Genomic DNA, 20758 nt, shown 5'->3' with positions numbered 1-20758 from the left:
CCTGTGGATATGTCATAAATGTCCTTCATAGCAAAAACCCCTTTAATCTTCCCCCATTTCCAGGCAACATCGTTCTCCTAAATCATCTCCGCTATAGTCCATGTATTTTGCATTTATGAACTCCAAAACTGACTTTTTTTCAAGATCATTACTTTCCCACTCATCCCAAGTAGTTTGGAATGTGACAGGGGAAAGGGGAGGAGGAGTAAATCAAAGCGTGCAGCAACTCTCCAGATGCAACATATTTTTCTTTCATTTTCCACAAGGGTTTTTGGTACATTTCTGACATTTTAATGCCTTCAGTGGAAACATTTATAGAATTATGATAGCTTGCATATTATACAAATATAAATATATATATATATATATATATATATATATATATATATATATAAATCCATCTAACACATTGTATGTATTACATTGAATAAAATAATAACAAAAAAAATCCCCTTTGCTGATTTACTGTCGAATTGGGTTTTCAATTCTTACTCCCAATCTCTTTTTCTAAATCACTACCTATCTATTAATTGTATAGATAAATAGATGATAGGTAGATAGATAGATAGATAGATAGATAGATAGATAGATAGATAGATAGATAGATAGATAGATAGATAGATAGATAGATAGATAGATAGATAGATAGATAGATAGATAGATAGATAGATAGATAGATGGAAAGAATTGTTGAAATTTGCCAAAAACTCAATCTCTGTGAATCTGTTTCCTCTCTTGAGTATCGGTGTGTGTGTGTGTGTGTGTGTGTGTGTGTGTGTGCGCTACAAATTCAAAAGAATCTGTAAGGGCCTGTTCATATCAGCATTGGCTTTGCGTTGAGGGGTTCCGTCAGAGGTTTCCGTCGGGAGAACCCCTCAACGGAAAGGCACCATTCCATCAGGTTAGGTTTGTGGGTTTTTTTACGGAATCAATAGCGCAGTCGACTACCTCCAACGGAACCCCTCAACAGAAAGCCAACGCTGATGTGAACAGGCCCTTAAAGATACTTTTTGTAGATTATTCTCTATTGCCTTGTAAACGTTACTATAAGTTTATGTTCTGTTATTTCTTATACAGTGAACAAATGAAAACCTCTCATTTCATGAACTCTTTCAGTATGTTCATTGCTTCTTATGTATGCCTTCTCTCTATTAGGTAACCCCTGCTCTTTATTTTTACAGCGCAAGGAAATTCTTCTTGACATAAATTGCTCTCTGCACGTAGTTAAGTAAGGGAGGGTTATTTTCTGCGTAATTCTTCTGGACAGTGCTATAATCAAAGAGAAAACTAACTACCACAATTGTGCCCTTTAAAGCAAATACTGTCAACTATGAAAATAGTAGCAAGTAGTAATGATGGCATGGTAAATGTGAGGAAATGTGCGCATGGAACAGCCATCAATACCATCAGCATCTTCATACCCAGCAAGAGAAATTATATCTGCAACATAGTAATATGCATGAAGGGGACCGAACATACTTCAATCAACTCTGCATTGTCGCATTAATGATTTAGAATATTCTTCATGTTGACCTTCAAGTTTTCTATGACTGCAAGCCTAATCAAAATGGAAATTGTTTTGATCTCCATATGTTATTTCTAGTCAATAATACGAGGATATAATAGGATTCTATTTTTATCAAGTACAATTATACAGATTTCAAAGGCAATTAGAATTGCTATAAGATCTTTAAAAGTATAAGGATAAAATTTAAATATTTTGTTTGGTTACCACGAGGTTCAACTTCTGGCTTTGAGCACACAAAAATGACTAAAAACATATTTTTTGTATTTTTCCAATGTGTGATTAAAGAGATCATGTGAAAGGAAGGTTGTAGTATGCAATGTTTTATATATGTTTTGTAAAATGTTAATTTGTAAATGCCTTGTATAAATGAATAAAGAAAAAGTGGTTTAAGATTTCCACGTAAATAAAATTTTATCATTATGTAATCAAAAGTTCTTCAACTTTCTAATATTATTTGTGTATTAATTCTTCACCGCTCACTGATCCATTGTACCAAACTCTAGACAGGAGAGACATTTGTGCTACTGATGAATGTGTTCACAGAAGATTACCTGGATAGATTGTAGAAATAAAGTTTTCATTTAGTTACAGCAAGGAGAGAGTTTGAAAACGGTAAAGAATTAATAGTCTATGGGGCAGATGTTCTAATGTGGATGCAGCTATAATATGTCGGAAAGTGCCAGAATGTTGCACATTTCTGGCAAATAATGTTGCATCTAATTTAAGACATATCTTTTACCCAAATGCACCAAAAAGAACAGATATTTGTACCTCAATAGACAATTTTAAAAAAGTCTCTTGAAAAGAGGGCATGGCTTAGCAAAAAATGAGCGTGACTTAAAATGCGACAAAGTTCAACAAAATTGTGCCAAAAATGTAGCACAAAATTCTGTCGCAAAATAAGCCAAATTAAAGGTGGTATAAGGAAGAGAAAAGTGGTTAACAGGTCATTCAAGACGTGCCAAATTTATCATAAAGCGTGCACCACTGTGATGAATTTGGCACATTTTGAGCCTGCGTGGTCTAAGTTTACACTGTGTAAATCTTAGACAGTATTAGTATATCTGCCCCAATATATTAGATTGTTGCATAATGTTTTATTAAATAATGTATGTAAAATGCTAACAAGTTTTAATAGATACATGTAACGTGAGTTTGTAACCAATAATCCGAATTGGTCTAAGGCCCTGATCCCCTTTTACCCCTGTATCTAGATTCTATATGAAGGTGAACAGGATTTGACAAAATCCCTCTGACACTTTGTGACAAAGAACCATGTGTTTGTTTGATTTTTGGGTGTATAAGTGCTATTTTTCACCTCATTGACTATACTTAGGAACAGTTTTAGAGCCATTTGAACTGCTTTATTTAAAAACTGTCGCTTCGTAGACTATGATAAAACTGTATTAAAATTTAGTGCCAAAAATTATTGGTGTGTACCTTTTAAAGCAAAACATTATGGAACACCTACGTGTAGGTAGTTGGCGGGCAAATAAACAATTACCAAAAACGAATTGCCAAAAGGCAAAGAAAGCCCTTTAAAGCAAACACCATTTTAGACAGGTGAAGCACTATACATATATTATACTTTCCTTTTTTGTCTATAAAATATGATTAAGACCTTTACATTTAAGGGAATTTTCGATTTATTCTTACAAATGAAATAGTTTACAAGCTTTAAAAAATACAACAACCATGAGTTGAACATTGGCAACATAATCGTCTTACTGTCTTTATACATTGTTAAATATTACAAAATAGAGTGTACTCACTTTAATTCTTAAAAATAAAAAAATTATAATTTACATGGACCATGTGATATTTGCTGTGTGTTCTTTGGCTTTCATTCGAAGGACTGCAATACTAGATGATCGCCTTTCAAACTCTGGTTTAGCTTCAAAAGAATGTCCGTTTGTAGCGCCCGATAATAATGATTCAGTGAAGAAATTGTTGAGTGGCATGTGACTGAACTGGTTTTGATGATTTGTGAAGCCTGTATATGAAGAATCAGTACGAGAAGAGTGGGAATAAGGGGACATACAAGAAGAAGGCTCACGAGGCAGCATACAGGAAGTCACCACTGATCCTCCACTTGGGTTGCCTGTCCATAAGTTGTTCTGTATCTAGAAAAAAAAAAATAATAATCAGGATTTAAAGAAACAGAAAACAATTAGGCAATAAAACTATTGAATTAAGACACTTTATCTCCATTAAATGGCCATATTTCCTATTATAAACATCAATTAAAAAAATTTTGTCGCACTGATTTATTCACTTTTTCTCCGACTTTTCTAAATAAAGCAGGTAAGAAAATGTTCCGTATTCTGTTCAATATATGGTACACCAGTACTAAGAGTTGTACTCGAACTTTAATAAATGTTCCCACGTGTAGTGTTTCTGGTATTTGTCCCTGGTATTGTCTTAGTAAATCACAGGTCACCTGTCCTTATTCCTTATTCATCTAGTTGCTAAATAATTGAAATGATGCATTTTCGTAAATTTCACTACCCCTTATAGGAATAATTCTACATTGCACACCTGATAAACTCTTCTTACTAAGCTTTTATAGGGATTTCATTACAATAAACTCCCGGACCCAAGCATTGATCTTTGGTGCTGCTGCCGGCAGAGAGTCTTTTTTATATTCACTCCCTGCAGTGCATATGCGTAAATGAAGGCATTACTTGTGTTAATGGTGCCTCACTTAATAAAATCTTTGAAACACATTTAATGTATATAGCCAATGCTTTGAACATATTACGTCGCTGATATTTGCTTGGAGTCGCCTTATTTTAGGGTATCGTTATACCATGGGTAAGAGTGACAGCTTTGTCATTTTCCATCCAGAATGTGTTAAAACTGAGTGCCAAGGGTGCCAATTGTTTGTCTACTGACAATGAGACAAACATTAATTTCACAACTATATGTGCCTTTACTATACTGTAACCATATGTGTAATAGATTTATATCAGCTTTGGACATTATGGATAAATATCTCATAGTAATGGCTGAATTTCCACCTGTTAGTGGTCTTCAAGTCAACAACAACAGGTACATGATAGTATAAATACAGTGTAGACTTTCTACAATACAGCATAAAACTACCAGTCTCAACGTACCCCGACTGCTGCTCTCATAGCCCTGGATATTACATTTTAGACTAGGGATTAAATGTAAAAAAAAAAATTGTGTCATCACACTAAACGGTTTCGTAGAAGCAATATTCTGTAGTAGGAAATTATAAAAATTTGTGGATCCGTCAGAATCCAACATTATTCGACTTGTAGAAAGCAAAGTACTAAAGCTCCTGTGTCCTAATGCAAAATCAGGAACAGGACTTTCCACCTACCATGAGTCATTTATAATACTGTTGTCCCTTTGGCCTTTGAACCCCTCAGGCATCAGGACCAGGGTGTGACTGCTACCTCAGCAGCCTCTATAGCTTCGCCTCTGGATAAAGTTTTATTTGATCCAGTCCTTATTTTGGAGTATAGAAGGGATATCTTGAATGATCTCTTAGACGAATGTCAGAGTGATAAATTATAGGGAGTTTGTCTGATTAAAATATAGAAAACCAGACTGAGAACCACCCTTACTAGACCTAATAAAAGCATGGTCGTTCTGTATCTTGTAGCGTAATGCTAAATTTATTGTACTTTAATGCGGATATAAATGACTTGTTATTTGTAGGAAAAACATCAAATAAATGATATAGAGTGAAGAATATAAATAGTGTGTAGAGTACATAGGCAGCATCCATTTAAGTTCCTAAAATCAAGGAAACATATTTCTCTCTTTCAGCATCAACTCTTTGAAGGATAAGAAAAGTTTGTCTTGCAGGGGAGACGCAGAATAGTCATTGAGAAAAAATGAAAACAGATGTATTGGCTGGAAAAGGTTATTTTAAGCAAATCCTTTACCACTGGGGGCCAAGGTTCACAAAAAAAGTCCCCAAAGGTACAATACTATCTTATATCCAACAGTTTATTTATTCAGCAGTCAACAAAGCCAAAGGACCTACAGTAAAAATACTTCTGAGCTTAAAGAATTTTAGTTGTTGTGCCTCCAGATCTGGCAGCCGTCTTCTTATTTTTCCCTCTAGTTCTACATTAAGGCGATTTCTCACAGCAGAAAATGGGTTAATGAAAATAAATCTAACAAAGGGCGAGAGACGGCGCTGTTTTGTCTGTTCCTGCGCTGCCCAATAATGATCTTAGTTTCAAAGAAAAAATAACAATATAATACAAGTAGCAAATAAAGGTAAATTTTATTTCTCATTGGCGGATTTGGTTGCGGGTATTTACATCCTATTACATTATATTCTTATTGCCAATAATAATATTAATAATATTTTGACACAAAAAATAAAATTTTGCTAATTAGGTGTTCCGATTATTAATTATTGGCGATATGTAGGGCGAGGTACCTGTTGGCATTAGTGGACATTCAGGCATTGAGTTACATCCTACTATAAAATATCTACTTTCAATGACAAAATAGGAGGGGGTTATTTATCAAAATTTAGTTGGCAATAATGAAGCTAATTGTGCCAAATGTATCAAAATGCCACGTGGCATAATTAATTTAGCACAGCTCACTAGGCATGTTAGACAAATTTCATTATGCCACTTCATTGCTAGCGTACATTTTAAGAATTTTCACCAAAAAATGGTGCATGTCTTTAGTAAATTTGGTAGATTTTGCACACATCATAGCCACCACCATTTCTACGCTTTTCAAAACTGTCAAGGTAGACGCAAAAAGTTTTAGGAAAAACATAATAAATTTGCCACATGACCTGGTATTTTGCTTTGGCAATGTGCTGACAAAGAAAATGCAGCTAATTTAACGATTTGATAATAAGTTACGGGTTATGTATCTAACATAAAAATTTAACGACATCAGAAAGTATGGTGGAAAGTTTGTACTCCACATTTACTAAGATATTGCTCTATTCTAAGGGACCTTTCAGACAGGCATAATACGGTTGCCGTTTTGCTCCCATATTACGAAACCAACGTCCAAAACTCCCTCGGTTTACCACAACCGGAGTTAGAAAACAATAGAAGCCTATGAGGTAATAAATCCAGATCTTATAAACTGTGGGAGGTCCAGGTTTTGTGTTGGTAAGACAGTTATAAAACAAGGTGCATTGGCTAAACAGCCACTGAATGCTGAAAAGTATTCAAATATTTGCAGGAAAGGTTTTACAAATAAAATAAAGGTGTATATCCACAAAGACATGCTCACAAATATATTGACATTTTAGGAATAACCCATAGAGAAAACATAATACTTTTAAAAAAAAAAATGTACTACATTACGTTGCTAAAGTAACAGATCAGAAAAGTCGATTATTGAAAATTGATTTCACCTAGAAAGGTCATAAAATAACTGAAAAAATTTACAAACTTGTCTCCTGACACTATAGTTGTGAGTCCTATGGGCACGTTCCGGACCCTACTACCATAGGATCCACAACGTTACGGTTCAGTCACACGCGGAAGAATTTATTGCAGACATTTTCTGCGACTGAAAATCAGTTCCATTCATCTGAATTGAACTTGCAGCAATCCCTACACTTGCTGCAGAAGCAACCACATTCAACTGAATGGTACTGATTTTCAATTTCAGAAAATTTCTGCAACAAAATTTGCCGCTTGTGACTGCACCATAAAGGAAATTCAGGAGGTGAACAGCACTCCAGACTGTGGCATTCAGGATGTACTTATTCCATAATTAAGGTTCCACTATCTACAGTAACAAAGTTTCGAACATATAGTCCTTCATCAGGCTTGCTGTAATGCGATCACTACACAGGTTTACAGGACTATATGCCTGAAATATTGCTGTACTACCTAGTGAAACCTCAATCATGAAATAAATACAATCTGATTGACACAGAAGTCTGAAGTCCTGATCAATTCTTGAATTTCTTTTTGGAACGGTCATACCATCAAGTTGTAAGATTTTTCTATTACCTTTAGTGGATTACTTCTTTCTACCATTTATGTAGGTACTTTTGCTGATATTTTGGAAGGTTTCCATGCTGACTTCAGCAGCCCATCATACTTAGTACTATAATATAGATATATTGAGTGTTTACATGGATGTTCTTGGGTTTATATTTATCCTTGTTATCTATAAATCCACAGATATATGTCTTTACTGGTGCCATTTTTTTGTGATGACATATTTACACAGCAGTTTTGTTTTTCACACATTTTTCATGATCGGTCATATTTGAATCGTGCATATTTACCTGTGGGTAGCTGTCACTCCTTGGCAGCACAGAAATATCATAAGTGGCAGCAAAGTGGCTTTTGGCTTGTTGTATCTGGCCATAGCGTTCTCTCTTTCTCCACTTAGCTCTGCGGTTTTGGAACCAGACCTAAAAAAGATAAAAGGTTTTACTAAGAACGTGCCTGAGGAATGCAAAGTATTAACCACTAATTTATAAGTGAATCCTACGGTAGCATTTACCTATCATCAGCTACATGATATGACAACATAATCTGTTAGAAAGTGTATTTTTAAGAACTTTGAGATGGTGTCTGTTTCTGGTAGTTTTATGTATGCAACCACAGCTCACTTGAATAGTGCCTTGTGGAAATTACTTGGGCCGACTGGTGAAGCTATAACTAGAGCCGAGATATGAAACGATGTGAAGAATCTAGATTTCAATAATACATCGTCAAGTCCTTTCTTTATTTTTCTATGCTGATATGTTTTTATACACACAGATGCTAAAGGTCCCAATATGTTATTTAACACTTTTGCCATTTTAATGCAGTGTGATAAGTCTATGATAGAGAGATAGATAGATAGATAGATAGATAGATAGATAGATAGATAGATAGATAGATAGATAGATAGATAGATAGATAGATAGATAGATAGATAGATAGATAGATAGATAGATAGATAGATAGATAGATCAGCAATCAACCTACATTGATATGATGCTTAGAGAGCCAATAGATGGCCATACTATACATAGTAACTAAATCAGAGAAACAAGCAGACACCTCTCTACAATAAGAACCTTGAATAATGTCATCAGTGACAACTGTTGCCATTAAACATTTGAGAATAAACCCCCATGTGACAGTCAGTAAATGGAATTGGCAACTGGCATCCAAAACAGTCCTTTGACAGATCTACAATGGTGACATGAGACACAGGGCACCTGAGGAAAAAGAAAGACATCTACAAGTGGACCTGCCAACACCAATCAACAATTTCTTGTGCTGTAATACAAGACAAACTACAAAGAGAAGTTCCTTAGTATACACACTTTTTTCATTATTTGTGTTTTTTTTTTTCCTTTTACATTACCATTCACAAAATGACAAAGAGCAGCAATCCGGGGGTTCATAAAAGAAACACTATCCACTTTACTACTTTAGCTTGGGATTTCTGTGTGAACTATAGGTTGTCAGCAGGAATTGAACATGGACAGAATGACTAAAAGGGGGTTGTCTGGTTTAGAAAAAAAACATTTTTAAATAATCTATTTGGGAATTCTGAGTTGTAATACACTCTGGCATGTAATACACAGACAGACTATTGATTTTGTCATGTGTAAAGCTTATTTTCCCCTGTGGTGGTGCTACAGGGGAATTGACCACTTGCTGCCGGGTTCCCTCAAAGAATAAAGCTGATCGCTGGGAGACCTGTGATCAACATATCATCAGGGGACCCTTCTAACAAAAAAGATTGTCCAAAGACAAACTCATAAAAGATCTTCATTGTTCTGTACTAAAGTTAATGTTTATTAAGTTGGTCGGGTCAGCAAGAAAATGAATCATGGTTTACCATCCAGCTGCAGAAAGTTCATACTGTACAAGATTAATCTGACTGTAAATATGTTTATTCTTATGGTCTTTCAAGACTTTCTCACCCCCTTATAATAAATTTGGAACATGAAAAAAAATCTCTACTTACTTTCATATATATGAAAAGCAAAAAAATAGATTTTGAGTGTCGTAAAATATTTCTACATATTGACAATAAAAAAAACTTTTTAAAATTACAATTTTATCTAAGGGGAGAAGAACTACAGTATGTGGTGATCTGCACTAGCTCTTTAAGGCCAAACACATCCTATAAAATATATTGATAGCAAATGGAATTTTTATCAACTAAACATGTTGGCTTTTTGCACCTTGCTGCACCACAGAATCCACGATATGCTTTTAATAACAACTTGGCAGTAAAACCGACATTCAACTTGACAAATACATTGTATTGATATAGAACTTAAGGAAAATATATACATTACAATAGTATCTACCCTAAATATATAAGTCTGGGTTCAAACTAGCAATAATTTAGCATTTATTTATTTTTCATGAATTTTTTTATTTAACTTTTTTATTTTTGTAAAACTGATCCAACCTGTCCGGAAACTAATGCTTAAAGAAAAATTTAGTGCTCTGTACTTTTTTTTTTAATCTGGTTCTCCTACGAAACCCAAAGATGTCGTTTGGGCTGTGCCCACACAGGCTTTTTTTTGTGGGTTTTTTTCCACTTAATTGATGCACTTAATACAATTATATCATGTTAAGTACGTTTTTCAAGCAGTTTTTGGATGTAGTTCTTTTTTCAGGTTCCATAAAAAAAATTTGATCCTAGAAAAAAAAACATCTTCAATGACATATAAATGAATACGATTTTTCAAAATAATTTTTTCTTTAATTATTATTTTTTTTCTTTACAAAATATGTAAAAAAATATACAAACACTAGGATTAACATAGTTTACGTCTCATTGAAATTAATGAGATCCATTTAATTATTGTGGGTTAATTTTTAACAAAAAAAAAGAAATCAGATAACAGTGTGGACAAAGCAAACTGTGTTTTATGTTTGTTTTTTGATCCTGTTAAAAAATAACAATGGATTCTGACTAAACTAATATAAACTGATGCAAATAATTGTATTTTATATAAGTTTGCATTCCATTGAAATGAATTGAATCCGTTATAGGACCCTTTTATTTTACATGCAAATCAATTGATTTCTGCTACTGTCATTGCACAGCAAATCTTCATCTAACCTTAGCCTTAGGCCACTTTTTCACAGCGCAGATCAGTATAAATCTTTCCATCAAAGGGCACATTCAGACGTAGCGGAATTGCTGTTGAATTCCGCTGCGGACAGTCCGCAGTGGAATTCTGCAGCAGACGTTTTTTACATTTGTTTCTATACATTTTTAGGAAACTTAGTTCAGACGTTGCAGAAAATAACTGTGCGGAATTTCGGCTGCGGTGCAGAATTTTCCCTCCAAAGCATGCTCATTACGTTGCGGAGAAGAAGCGGAATTTCACTGCGGATTTCAGCCTCTGCAATGCAAAAACTGAAATCTGTGGCAAGTCCGCTGTGATGTACTCAACGTCTGAATTACCTGTCAAATATGCAAATATTGGAGCAGATTCGTTGCGTAATTGCCCCGAATCTGCACCAACATTTGCAGCGGAAAAATTCTGCCACGTCTGAACATGGCCAAACTGTGTTTAGATTCCATTCCAGGTTTTGGCTTTAAAAATTTGATGCTAAATATTGAGCAAATCTGCATTGTGTAAATGTGGCCTTAAAAATAGTTTCCTTTTTTCAGATTTGACAAATTAGTTTTAAATAATTTTCTTTAATGTTAGGTTATATACCGTAGTTTACTTTCTTTGCTTAGCACAATCTCCATCACTGCATTAGCTTTATCTTTGTAGAATCCAATAATAAAACTTTATATAGACTGAAATAATCAGGTAATATTTCACACGACACCTAACTGCTGAGCTGCCATAAACATGTTTATAGCTGGGTTCATGCAGGGCACTTTTATTTTATTCTAAGAAAAAAGGAAGGAATCCTGTGGCAGATAGAAATACATTTTTATGGGAATCAGACTGATGCTTAAAATAAAGTTTGCATTAGTTTAGTCTGGATCCAGTTACTATAGGACCCAAAAACGCTAATTAAAAATATGATGAACAATGATAACCTATGAATTAGTTTTCCAAACACTTTGAAATAATTTTCCATTTTTTGTGGTCAATATATTTTTTTGTAAGTTAAGATTTTTTGGATGATTTTATTTGTTTATAAGTATCTACAACAACAAATCAATAAACCAATTAGATTAATTAGCATTTAAAAAATGTAAAAACAAAAAAATGACTCACATACACAAGGACTCCCTTGGCAGTGGCAGAATTAAAAGAAAAAAAAACATGCTGCTGAGCTCTGTCCTATTCTAGATAGTACCAAGCAGTGCAACTGTATGAAGTTCATGTAAAACATAATATAAGGGATCATTCACATATGTCTGGAGATCAGGTGGGTCGTGTGGGCACCCCAATGGGCACAATATTTGGACCAAATGTACCCATCTAGCAACTTTGTTTTGGATTAAAAAAAAAAAAAAAAGGAAACAAATCCTCTATTTTATATATGTGAATGCATCTGAAATGAGCCACTCAACTCCGGTGCTGTAAAGATGAGACTCTACTACAGCATATAACTGTAATGTACTACAGGACTGTCAATATTACATTGTGGCATTTCAATAACTACGTTCCTCAGAAAAACTTATAAGACCACCTCTCTTATGTATAAAATAGACATCAGAATCGTTGGAATTTGTATCAAAAATTTGCTAATGATTTCATAAATATCATGTATGTTACAAAATCTATATTTAATGAATTGTTAGCTATAATTCTTTTGGTAATGACATTTGATATATGAGCCTCATAAAATAATAATGAGAAAATGTTCACATGGTGCAGTTTTAGATTGAGCTTAGTTATTGATTTCTCTTTTTTTATATACCCTCATGTTTTTGGATGAAAAAAAAGACATCAAAAACTGCATCAAAATAGCTACATACGGTTTATAAGTCTATATGGCCACAAATGATCGCTGTTTATAGTGACTGAAGCAAATATTAGGGAGGTACAGGGCACACATGTCCTTTATTCCTTTATATTGTGGGACATTGCGGCGTACTTGTTCCGAAGCGCAGACTTATTTACTAATTAGATATTCTTTACTTTTTACGGACTAGAAATTTTAAACAGTGAATGTGATAATATTAACAAAGTCCAATGTATTTTCCTTCATGGCTAATACTGAATATAATAGAATACAGATCCTACATGACATGTGTAGTGCTGTCACAACCTGCATCACACGTAATAAATAGAAAGCAGATTTCTTCCATTAGAAACCTGTTTTATTGGTACGATGTATTTACTTACAACAAGCCTTGCTGTTAAAAGAGTTTGTAGAAAATAACTCAATTAAGTTCAAAGCCAAAAACTGCTAAGCGTAATGAAAAATTCTCCCCTAAAGGTATACATAGCACGGCATGGCTGGTAATGGCGTCATTTCATGTGGGCCATTTTCAGCATCAACTCTCATATGTATCCAGCACCATCATTCCCAGTGGACAGGAGGCCGCTTAGCTGAAATCTACCTTCAAACGGTTAATAAAGAGATTTACTGCTACCGAGAGACAATAAATATGGTACTGGTGAAATAAATGCCTAGGAATAAAAGAAAGGAAAAAATTCAGCTTGGTAAATGTATTCATCATGTCTGTGGGTGGAAAAAATATTTCCTGAAGTCTCCCCAGGGAACAGAGAGAACATGTTAGGAGAATTTAGTAATGAGACTCTTTCACTGGGGGAAAAAAAGACCTTGACAATCTCCTTTAAATGGGTGCCAATTACTACATTGATGTGAAGCAGGAAAGGCGACCGGTGAGATAAATTAGGTTCAGGTTTACTTCTGGTGAATGCTAGGAAGGTTACTATTAAACCTAATGATCTGTTACACAAGGGAAAGGTACTTGCCTGGGTTATCAAGCCTTGTACGGGTATTTACGATGCTGCGGAACTGAACTCTCTGGTATGGTTTGGTGAACTACAGATCCTGGTATAGCATGTTAAGCCATTTGGTAGCTTGGCATGCTGGGGGACATGTTACTCCTCAAAGCTGAAGAGCCACAGGTTATCTAGGCCTGATAAAACCACTGCATTTCATGACAGTATGTTTAACACAAAGACATTCCTTTACAATGACTGAACAATTCCAGAATCTATAATATGAAAACACACTACATCATCAATCTATGGGAAGTAAAAATACATAACACATGTGGGATTCACTGCTGAGTACACTGGAGGAAATCTGGACATGTCCTACAGAGATCTGTAAAATCTGCTTTGGTGGAGCTGTATACAGTAGGCATCAGGAAGGCTGGGTTTAAATCTTCATGGTATTTTACACGCGTTTCGCCAGTAAAAATGCAGATGAATAGATTTTTTGATGGCTCTCAATTTTTTTAGAACACAAACTCACACTAAAATCTATTAGTTTACACCAGTATCAATTCAGTCAGGATTAGATTTTTTACAAGAAAAGCAAGCAGAGTAAATTCCTCTCATTGTCCCTCTTAAAAGCAGGGCCCAATAAGGGCAGGTCAACACTTTGAGGACACTTCTATGCTAGCAGTTTGTTTTGTATTCATAGTATTGTAGTTACTGCAAAATGTTGTCAGCAAATTGAATAGAATCCATCAAGATTTGTTGTTTTCATTAAAAAAACTACAAAAAAATAACTGTAAAAAAAAATTGCCCTATTCCATTTTGATTTGGTTAGGTTCACACTAGGTCTCTATGTTTTTATCTTTGCGGAAGGGATTGAATAAATTAAGCCTTTTAGGTTCTCACTATGTTTTTAAACGGCCCACCGAACATAAGCCCCAGATATGACTAGCTAATGAAAGTTTATGGGAATGTTAGATGTTTATGTCAGGAGATTTTCCTTGCGTATACACCAAACGTTCACTCCAAACCACAAAAATTGTAGTAAATGGAAAAAAAACACAAAAAACAACGCCTAGAGCAGGTTGTGATTTCATAAAATTAGGCATGCTCTGAAAAAACTGTGAATATTCTAAATCACCCAAAAACTGCACTTTTTTTTGTTCACTCATAGGTGGCATCAGGTTGCTACATGCTTTCAAATATAAAAAGTCCTAAACATAACACCCAAAAAACTGTCCAAAACAGTCAAAACACAGCCATGTAAAGCTGGAGTAAAGCATCGTTTACACTATTATCTTTTTTGCTTAGTTTTTTTTTGTATTTGCTACATTCTCCAATCTGTTGTTATCGGTCTTTAATCATATTATTTTATTATTGTTATAAAATCCAAAAATATAGTTGTTGCATTTTCTAGATCCTGCTCAAAAACATCCTGAGGGATCCTGATGTATTATCTAATTAGTTTAAATCCTATAGAAATTGATCTGATTCTGGTATTTTTTTTTTTATTTTTTACAAAAGATCTGTCAAAATAAGATAAACAAGATAAATGTAATTATAAGAAAATAGTAAAAGAAAAGATCCTTTCACAAATCTCATTTATTTTGGTGGGATGCAAAGTGATGCTATGAATGTTACATTTTAGGCCACTTTTGCACATTGCAGATTTTGTCAGTATTTTGCATCCGTTTTTTACAGCCATAACCAAGCATCACAGAAAAAGTATAATCAAAAGATTTATGGAATTCACTCCTGGTTTTGGCTTAAAAATACAGACACAATTTACTAATCTGGCTTTAAGGGTCCTGAAAATCCCAAAAAACTGAATAACTGATGCAAACTGATATTATTTTATGGCTCAATACAAGAAGATGTTTATATCAGTGGCATAAAATATACAAGAAACCTACAGCAAAAAGTTGTTACTTTTAATGTGCACTGATAATATTTATAATAATGATAACAAAAACAATAATAAACATAATAATAGCCTAGACCATTCCTAGATGCTGAGAACTCTCTTTAGTTTCTGTATTTGTGTTAGTATACAGATGGAATCACATTATTATTATTATGTTATTTATATGGTTTTTATTTTATTCCATTGATTTCTCTGAGATATGTTTATATGAGTTTGCTTCTGTTCATGAACCATGTTTTACAGGACCAAAAAATGGGACATGCTATGCCTGGTAACACTACTAGAATTTTTTTTATTGTGTATCCAGCCTTATATATACGAGTCGGGTTGGTTTTATGTTAGATGCCACGTTAATTTCATATATTTCTACATGCATTTTCTAAACATTCATTTTAGATGAATCAAGCAAATGAAAATCTTGGATTAAAAGTATAAAGTCGATACCAGCTGATGGGGATTGACTTCTATTCTTGGAAGAGGAGGATAAGGTGTACTCCTCCATCCCTCTTCACATTGTTGGAACTGGTAGAGCGCAACAAATGTTATATTTTATTTATGTACATAAACATATATCATTTATATCATATTCATCTTTTGCACCAAAAAAGGGGAACAACTGCATCAGAAAATAAGATTTATGAAATATGGGCCTTTCTAATCATGTAATTGTGCCATTTGTCAATCATTCTCTGATAGCATCAACATTTCATTTATTTATTGACTGCATGGCTTGGCAGTTGCAATGGATTGATAATATGTAATATTCCATTTGTCCAGTCATACGGAAAATTTTTTTATCTATGTCTGACTCAACATAACAGTTTAAGCTGCAAGACGTACAAATCTTGCAAAAATCTAATGAAGATTTTACCATTTTCAGCTACAATGTAACAAACACAAGAATGTCTGACAAATTAAAATTTCTATATCTATGACAACCACTAATGTGTCGATGGAGGTCATGATCAATTGTTGAAGTATATCAGAGTATAGTTTGGACTGGTTGTATGTATGGCTAATGTTTCTATATGGCCCCCTTCACATAAGTCCAGCAATCCGATTTTATTTCCAGTTTGTTAAAGAAAACCTGTCATCTGCCCCAAAAACTACAGTTGGCATCTCAGTTAGATTGCACGCACCTCACAGATTCTGATGCTTTTAATTTTTTTCCTCTAGCCCCCACCGTTCCTGAGATATCGTGGCTGTTAGTTCTGGTGTCCGATATGCAAATTAGGCCTTTGACTGTCAAGTGGGCGGTTACCCCTTACCTAGTGACAGGTGTTACCCGCCCACTTGACTGTCAAAGGCCTCATTTGCATATCAGGCACCAGAAATAACGGCACCGATATCTCAGCAACGGTGGGGGCTAGAAGAAAAAAATAAAAAGTTGCAGAAACTGTGAGGCGCCTGCAATCTGGCATGTCAATTGCAGTTTTTTGGGCAGGTGACAGGTTCTGCCAGAGGGAAACTGATGCCAGAACCAATCCAATGCTTTCCTATGGGAGCGGTCTTGGCATCCATGCATCAATTGGACCTCTCTCTGCGCTGGAGAGAAAAATGCTGCATGCAACAAATGTCCAGCTGTGGATGGACAAGTGCACAAGGTGAACAACTTTGTCATTAGTTGTGAACCAGCCTGTGCCAACATATTTACAAATATATGTACAGCAGTTTATAATAAAATGTTTCTGTTTGTGTTTTTTTATCTGGTTTTATTTTCAGGACCTGAAAATTGGCGTGCACATTTTTGGGGATCCTGCGGAAAAAAAAACAGATCATGACTTAACTGATGTATTTATCCCATAGAAGCGAATGGATTTGTCAGTGTTTTCAAAAGAGGATGCCTGGTAGTGTTATGTCAACATATCCCTAATGTGTTGTCAGGCTACTAATGTTGCAATTTGGTATGTAACAACGGCACAACTGATATGTGCCGAATAATTATATATATATATATATATATATATATATATATATATATATATATATATATATATATATATATATATATATATATATATATAAAACTATTATTATTAGTTTATGTTATTTTCATTTTTGTACCCTGGGAATTTACTTAAGAAATTAGTGCCTATTTTTAATAATGTGTGTAGACTGAACTTTTAGGGCGGGTTCACACATGGCGGAATTCCACTTAAATTCCGCTGCGGACACTCCGCAGCGTTAATCCGCAGCGGAGCCGTTTCTCCATTGACTTTCACTTTAAATTAGCAGTGTTCGTTTACACGATGCGTACAATTCCGCTGCGGAGCATAGGCTGCGGAGCGGAATGTGGTGTCCGCAGCATGCTCTGTCTGTTGCGGAGCAGTGGCGGACTGGTTGCGGACTCATGGCGGAATTTCTCCATTGACTTCAATGGAGATTCTAAGTTCCGCAATGAAGTCCGCAGCTGTCATGCACATGTTATGTGTGGTGCGGAGCGTATTGGTTTTTTAACATGACATTTCTTCATTCTGGCTGGACCTATGTATTTCTAGGTCTACAGCCAGACTGAGGAAGTCAATGGGGCTCCCGTAATGACGGGAGCGTTGCTAGGAGACGTCAGTAAATAGTCACTGTCCAGGGTGCTGAAAGAGTTAAGCGATCGGCAGTAACTGTTTCTGCACCCGGGACAGTGACTACCGATCCCAATATACATGTATCTGTAAAAAAACATATAAGTTCATACTTACCGAGAACTCCCTGTTTCTGTCTCCAGTCCGGCCTCCCAGGATGACGTTTCAGTGGAAGTGACGGCTGCAGCCAATCACAGGCCAAGCACAGGCTGCAGCGGTCACATGGACTGGCGCGTCATCCAGGGAGGTCGGGCTGGATGCCGAAGGAGGGACGCGTCATCAAGACAACGGGCGGTAAGTATGAATTTCTTTTACTTTCACTAGGGAAAGTGCTGTCCCTTCTCTCTATCCTGCACTGATAGGGAGAAGGGAAGCACTTTTCCCGCAGTCTGCAGCAGCTAGTCCGCATCAATGTACTGCACATTTTGTGCAGATCCGCTGCAGAATCTGCAACGCAGATTCTGTGCGGCATCGATGCGGACAGTTGCGGAGGAATTCCGCCATGTGTGGTCATGCCCTTATAAGTGTCCCTAACCTGTCAGTGCTGATCTGGTGTAGCAGGGGTGATAAACCGTGTAGCATTTTTCAATATGGCATATATTAATATGGTGTGTGCAATAGTGGCAACTAAAAGATCTGAACACCATTCATGTGCTCTGTGCAAATATTTTCCTGCAATAATATAGAAATCAGTGACAAAAAGTTTACAGCTCTTCTGTCCTAAAACAAAATGAACAGTGAAAACTCTTTGTGTGCCCAAACTTCTATAGATAGGATATAATAAAAAAAAATAATTTGTCAAATCAGCTGCTCTGTTTCTAATCATAATCACGTAGTAAAGTAAAATCCTGTAATACGTTGTACCGGTCATAAAAGAGGAAACTACAACTTCTACAACATCTAATAATGTCACATAACACAAACGTCCCAGAAAATTCGCATAAAAATCTTAGATATCACGTGTCCAAGGATGTAATCTACAACAATAATCCCTGAAAACTTTCATAATCCCTGTTATGTTCATGGTAAATGCAAAATGAACACCATTCACAACCCTGTGCGCGTAGTCACTTATATTCGCATTATATGAAGTTGCTGTAGTGAATTATATCTATGCATACATGTTGTGTGAATGTGTACGGTATTTACAATATATATATATATATATATATATATATATATATATAAATAAATAAATACAGATCAGCGACCTGCCCCGATCACATGACAACACTGCCGGATCTTGCTGTGAGGTTTAGTGGTGGCACCTACCTGTACCCGGGCCTCGGTGAGCTCAGTCCTGAGCGCTAACTGCTCCCGTACATAGACGTCTGGATAGTGGGTCTTCTGGAAAACTTTCTCCAGCTCCTCCAGCTGTAGACTGGTGAAGGTGGTGCGGTGCCGCCTCTTCTTACTGCTGGATACATTACTGTCACACTTATCCGCCAGCTCGTCCAGATCCCCCTTCTCCTGTTGCATGCCCTTCACCGGCGACACCCGCACACTGCAACAAGTCTCCAGGGGCACGGCTTGCTGCCCCTCCACCTTACCCAGGCCATAGTTCACTGCCATAGACAGAAATATCAAGTTAAAACAGGGGCACACCACTGTCACCACCAGGGAGAACATCACTCACTTTCACCTAATTAACTTTTGTAGAGAATATTAGGTGATGTACCCCGAAAGATGAATATATCATAAAATATCAATGTTCACACCCTACTTGTTATATACCACACATTCTGGGAGATTAGATAGATAGATTAGATAGATAGATAGATAGATAGATAGATAGATAGATAGATAGATAGATAGATAGATAGATAGATAGATAGATAGATAGATAGATAGATAGATAGATAGATAGATAGATAGATAGATAGATAGATTACATTAAAATGTTAAAAATAGACAATTTTCATAGTTCTGTTTCTTTATAATAGCAGATTATTAACAATTATTAAGAACCGTATTGATATATAATTTCCAATGAGTATACCTTATACCGATAGACGAATTATCATCGATTATATTGATTATCATAGAGGATATCAATACATTGATAGATGGGTAAATGTATGACGTAACAGATCACTGCTTATTACAGATAGATAACTGCTGATATCTTTAATTGCCACATTACATGTAATATAAAGTTACATAACGTCTTGCTCTGCTCTATGTAATGTACACCAGTTATGGATGGAGCGTTATTACAGATCTCTATGTTTTTTTTAATATACTGACTTGTAGAGCTCGCATTTTAGTTTAACCCGTTCGCTGCCACTTTTCTTACCATTGCTGTCCTGACAAGGGGGGCTCCTGTCTATCCGCACATGGTGCTCGTTCCTCTGGATGGCACTGAAGGCCTGCACACATTTACCCACTGGGTTCTTGTTGTAGAAGGAGTCATTGTCCATAGTGTCCATAACATGCTCCAGTGCGCCCCCCGCCCCCATGTAGAAGTCGCTGCCGGCTTTATTACTCTGGGTCTTTATGGAGAATTTGTCGCTTAGATGATAATCCATAATCATGTAGCCTGCTGCTCCTCCTATTATAACACAGGCAGTAATAGTGTGTGAGCTGCTAATGTCCAGGAGGGGGGACCACAGGGGGCTTATATACAGCTGCAAGGCCTGGAGCTGCCTCCCATCACCAACATGTGGCTCCACCCGCCCCCTACCCCTAACTCCCAAGCCAAACAAGGGGATGATTCAGGGCTCACAACCAATAAAGGGGAAGCCCTCTTATTACCTGAATCCATCCTATCCCTAACATGTCACTTATATACATGTAAATGTCATTAATCCCTATTAAGGTGTATACATCCTCTGCTTATATCAGGGCTATATACTTCTTTCTGAATAGAAATACTTTGTTTCACTCTTTACTATCTCCAA

At 35.8% G+C, this 20758-nt stretch overlaps 1 protein-coding gene across 1 annotated transcript; it reads right to left on the bottom strand.

Annotated features, from left to right (window-relative positions):
• Positions 1-3330: 3330 nt before the first annotated feature.
• Positions 3331-20392, bottom strand: ALX1 (ALX homeobox 1). The gene is made up of 4 exons (XM_075860087.1): positions 20155-20392; positions 19131-19423; positions 7791-7919; positions 3331-3651 (listed from the first exon to the last, which is right to left on the bottom strand). Exons 1-4 carry the CDS (start codon positions 20390-20392, stop codon positions 3331-3333), a joined length of 981 nt encoding a protein of 326 aa, XP_075716202.1.
• Between the last annotated feature and the right edge of the window lie 366 nt (positions 20393-20758).

Source organism: Rhinoderma darwinii, chromosome 3 (genome assembly GCF_050947455.1).
Source record: "Rhinoderma darwinii isolate aRhiDar2 chromosome 3, aRhiDar2.hap1, whole genome shotgun sequence".
Taxonomy (NCBI): Eukaryota; Metazoa; Chordata; class Amphibia; order Anura; family Rhinodermatidae; genus Rhinoderma; species Rhinoderma darwinii.
Note: the sequence above shows the minus strand (reverse complement) of the source record. Positions and strands in the feature narration are given on the sequence as shown.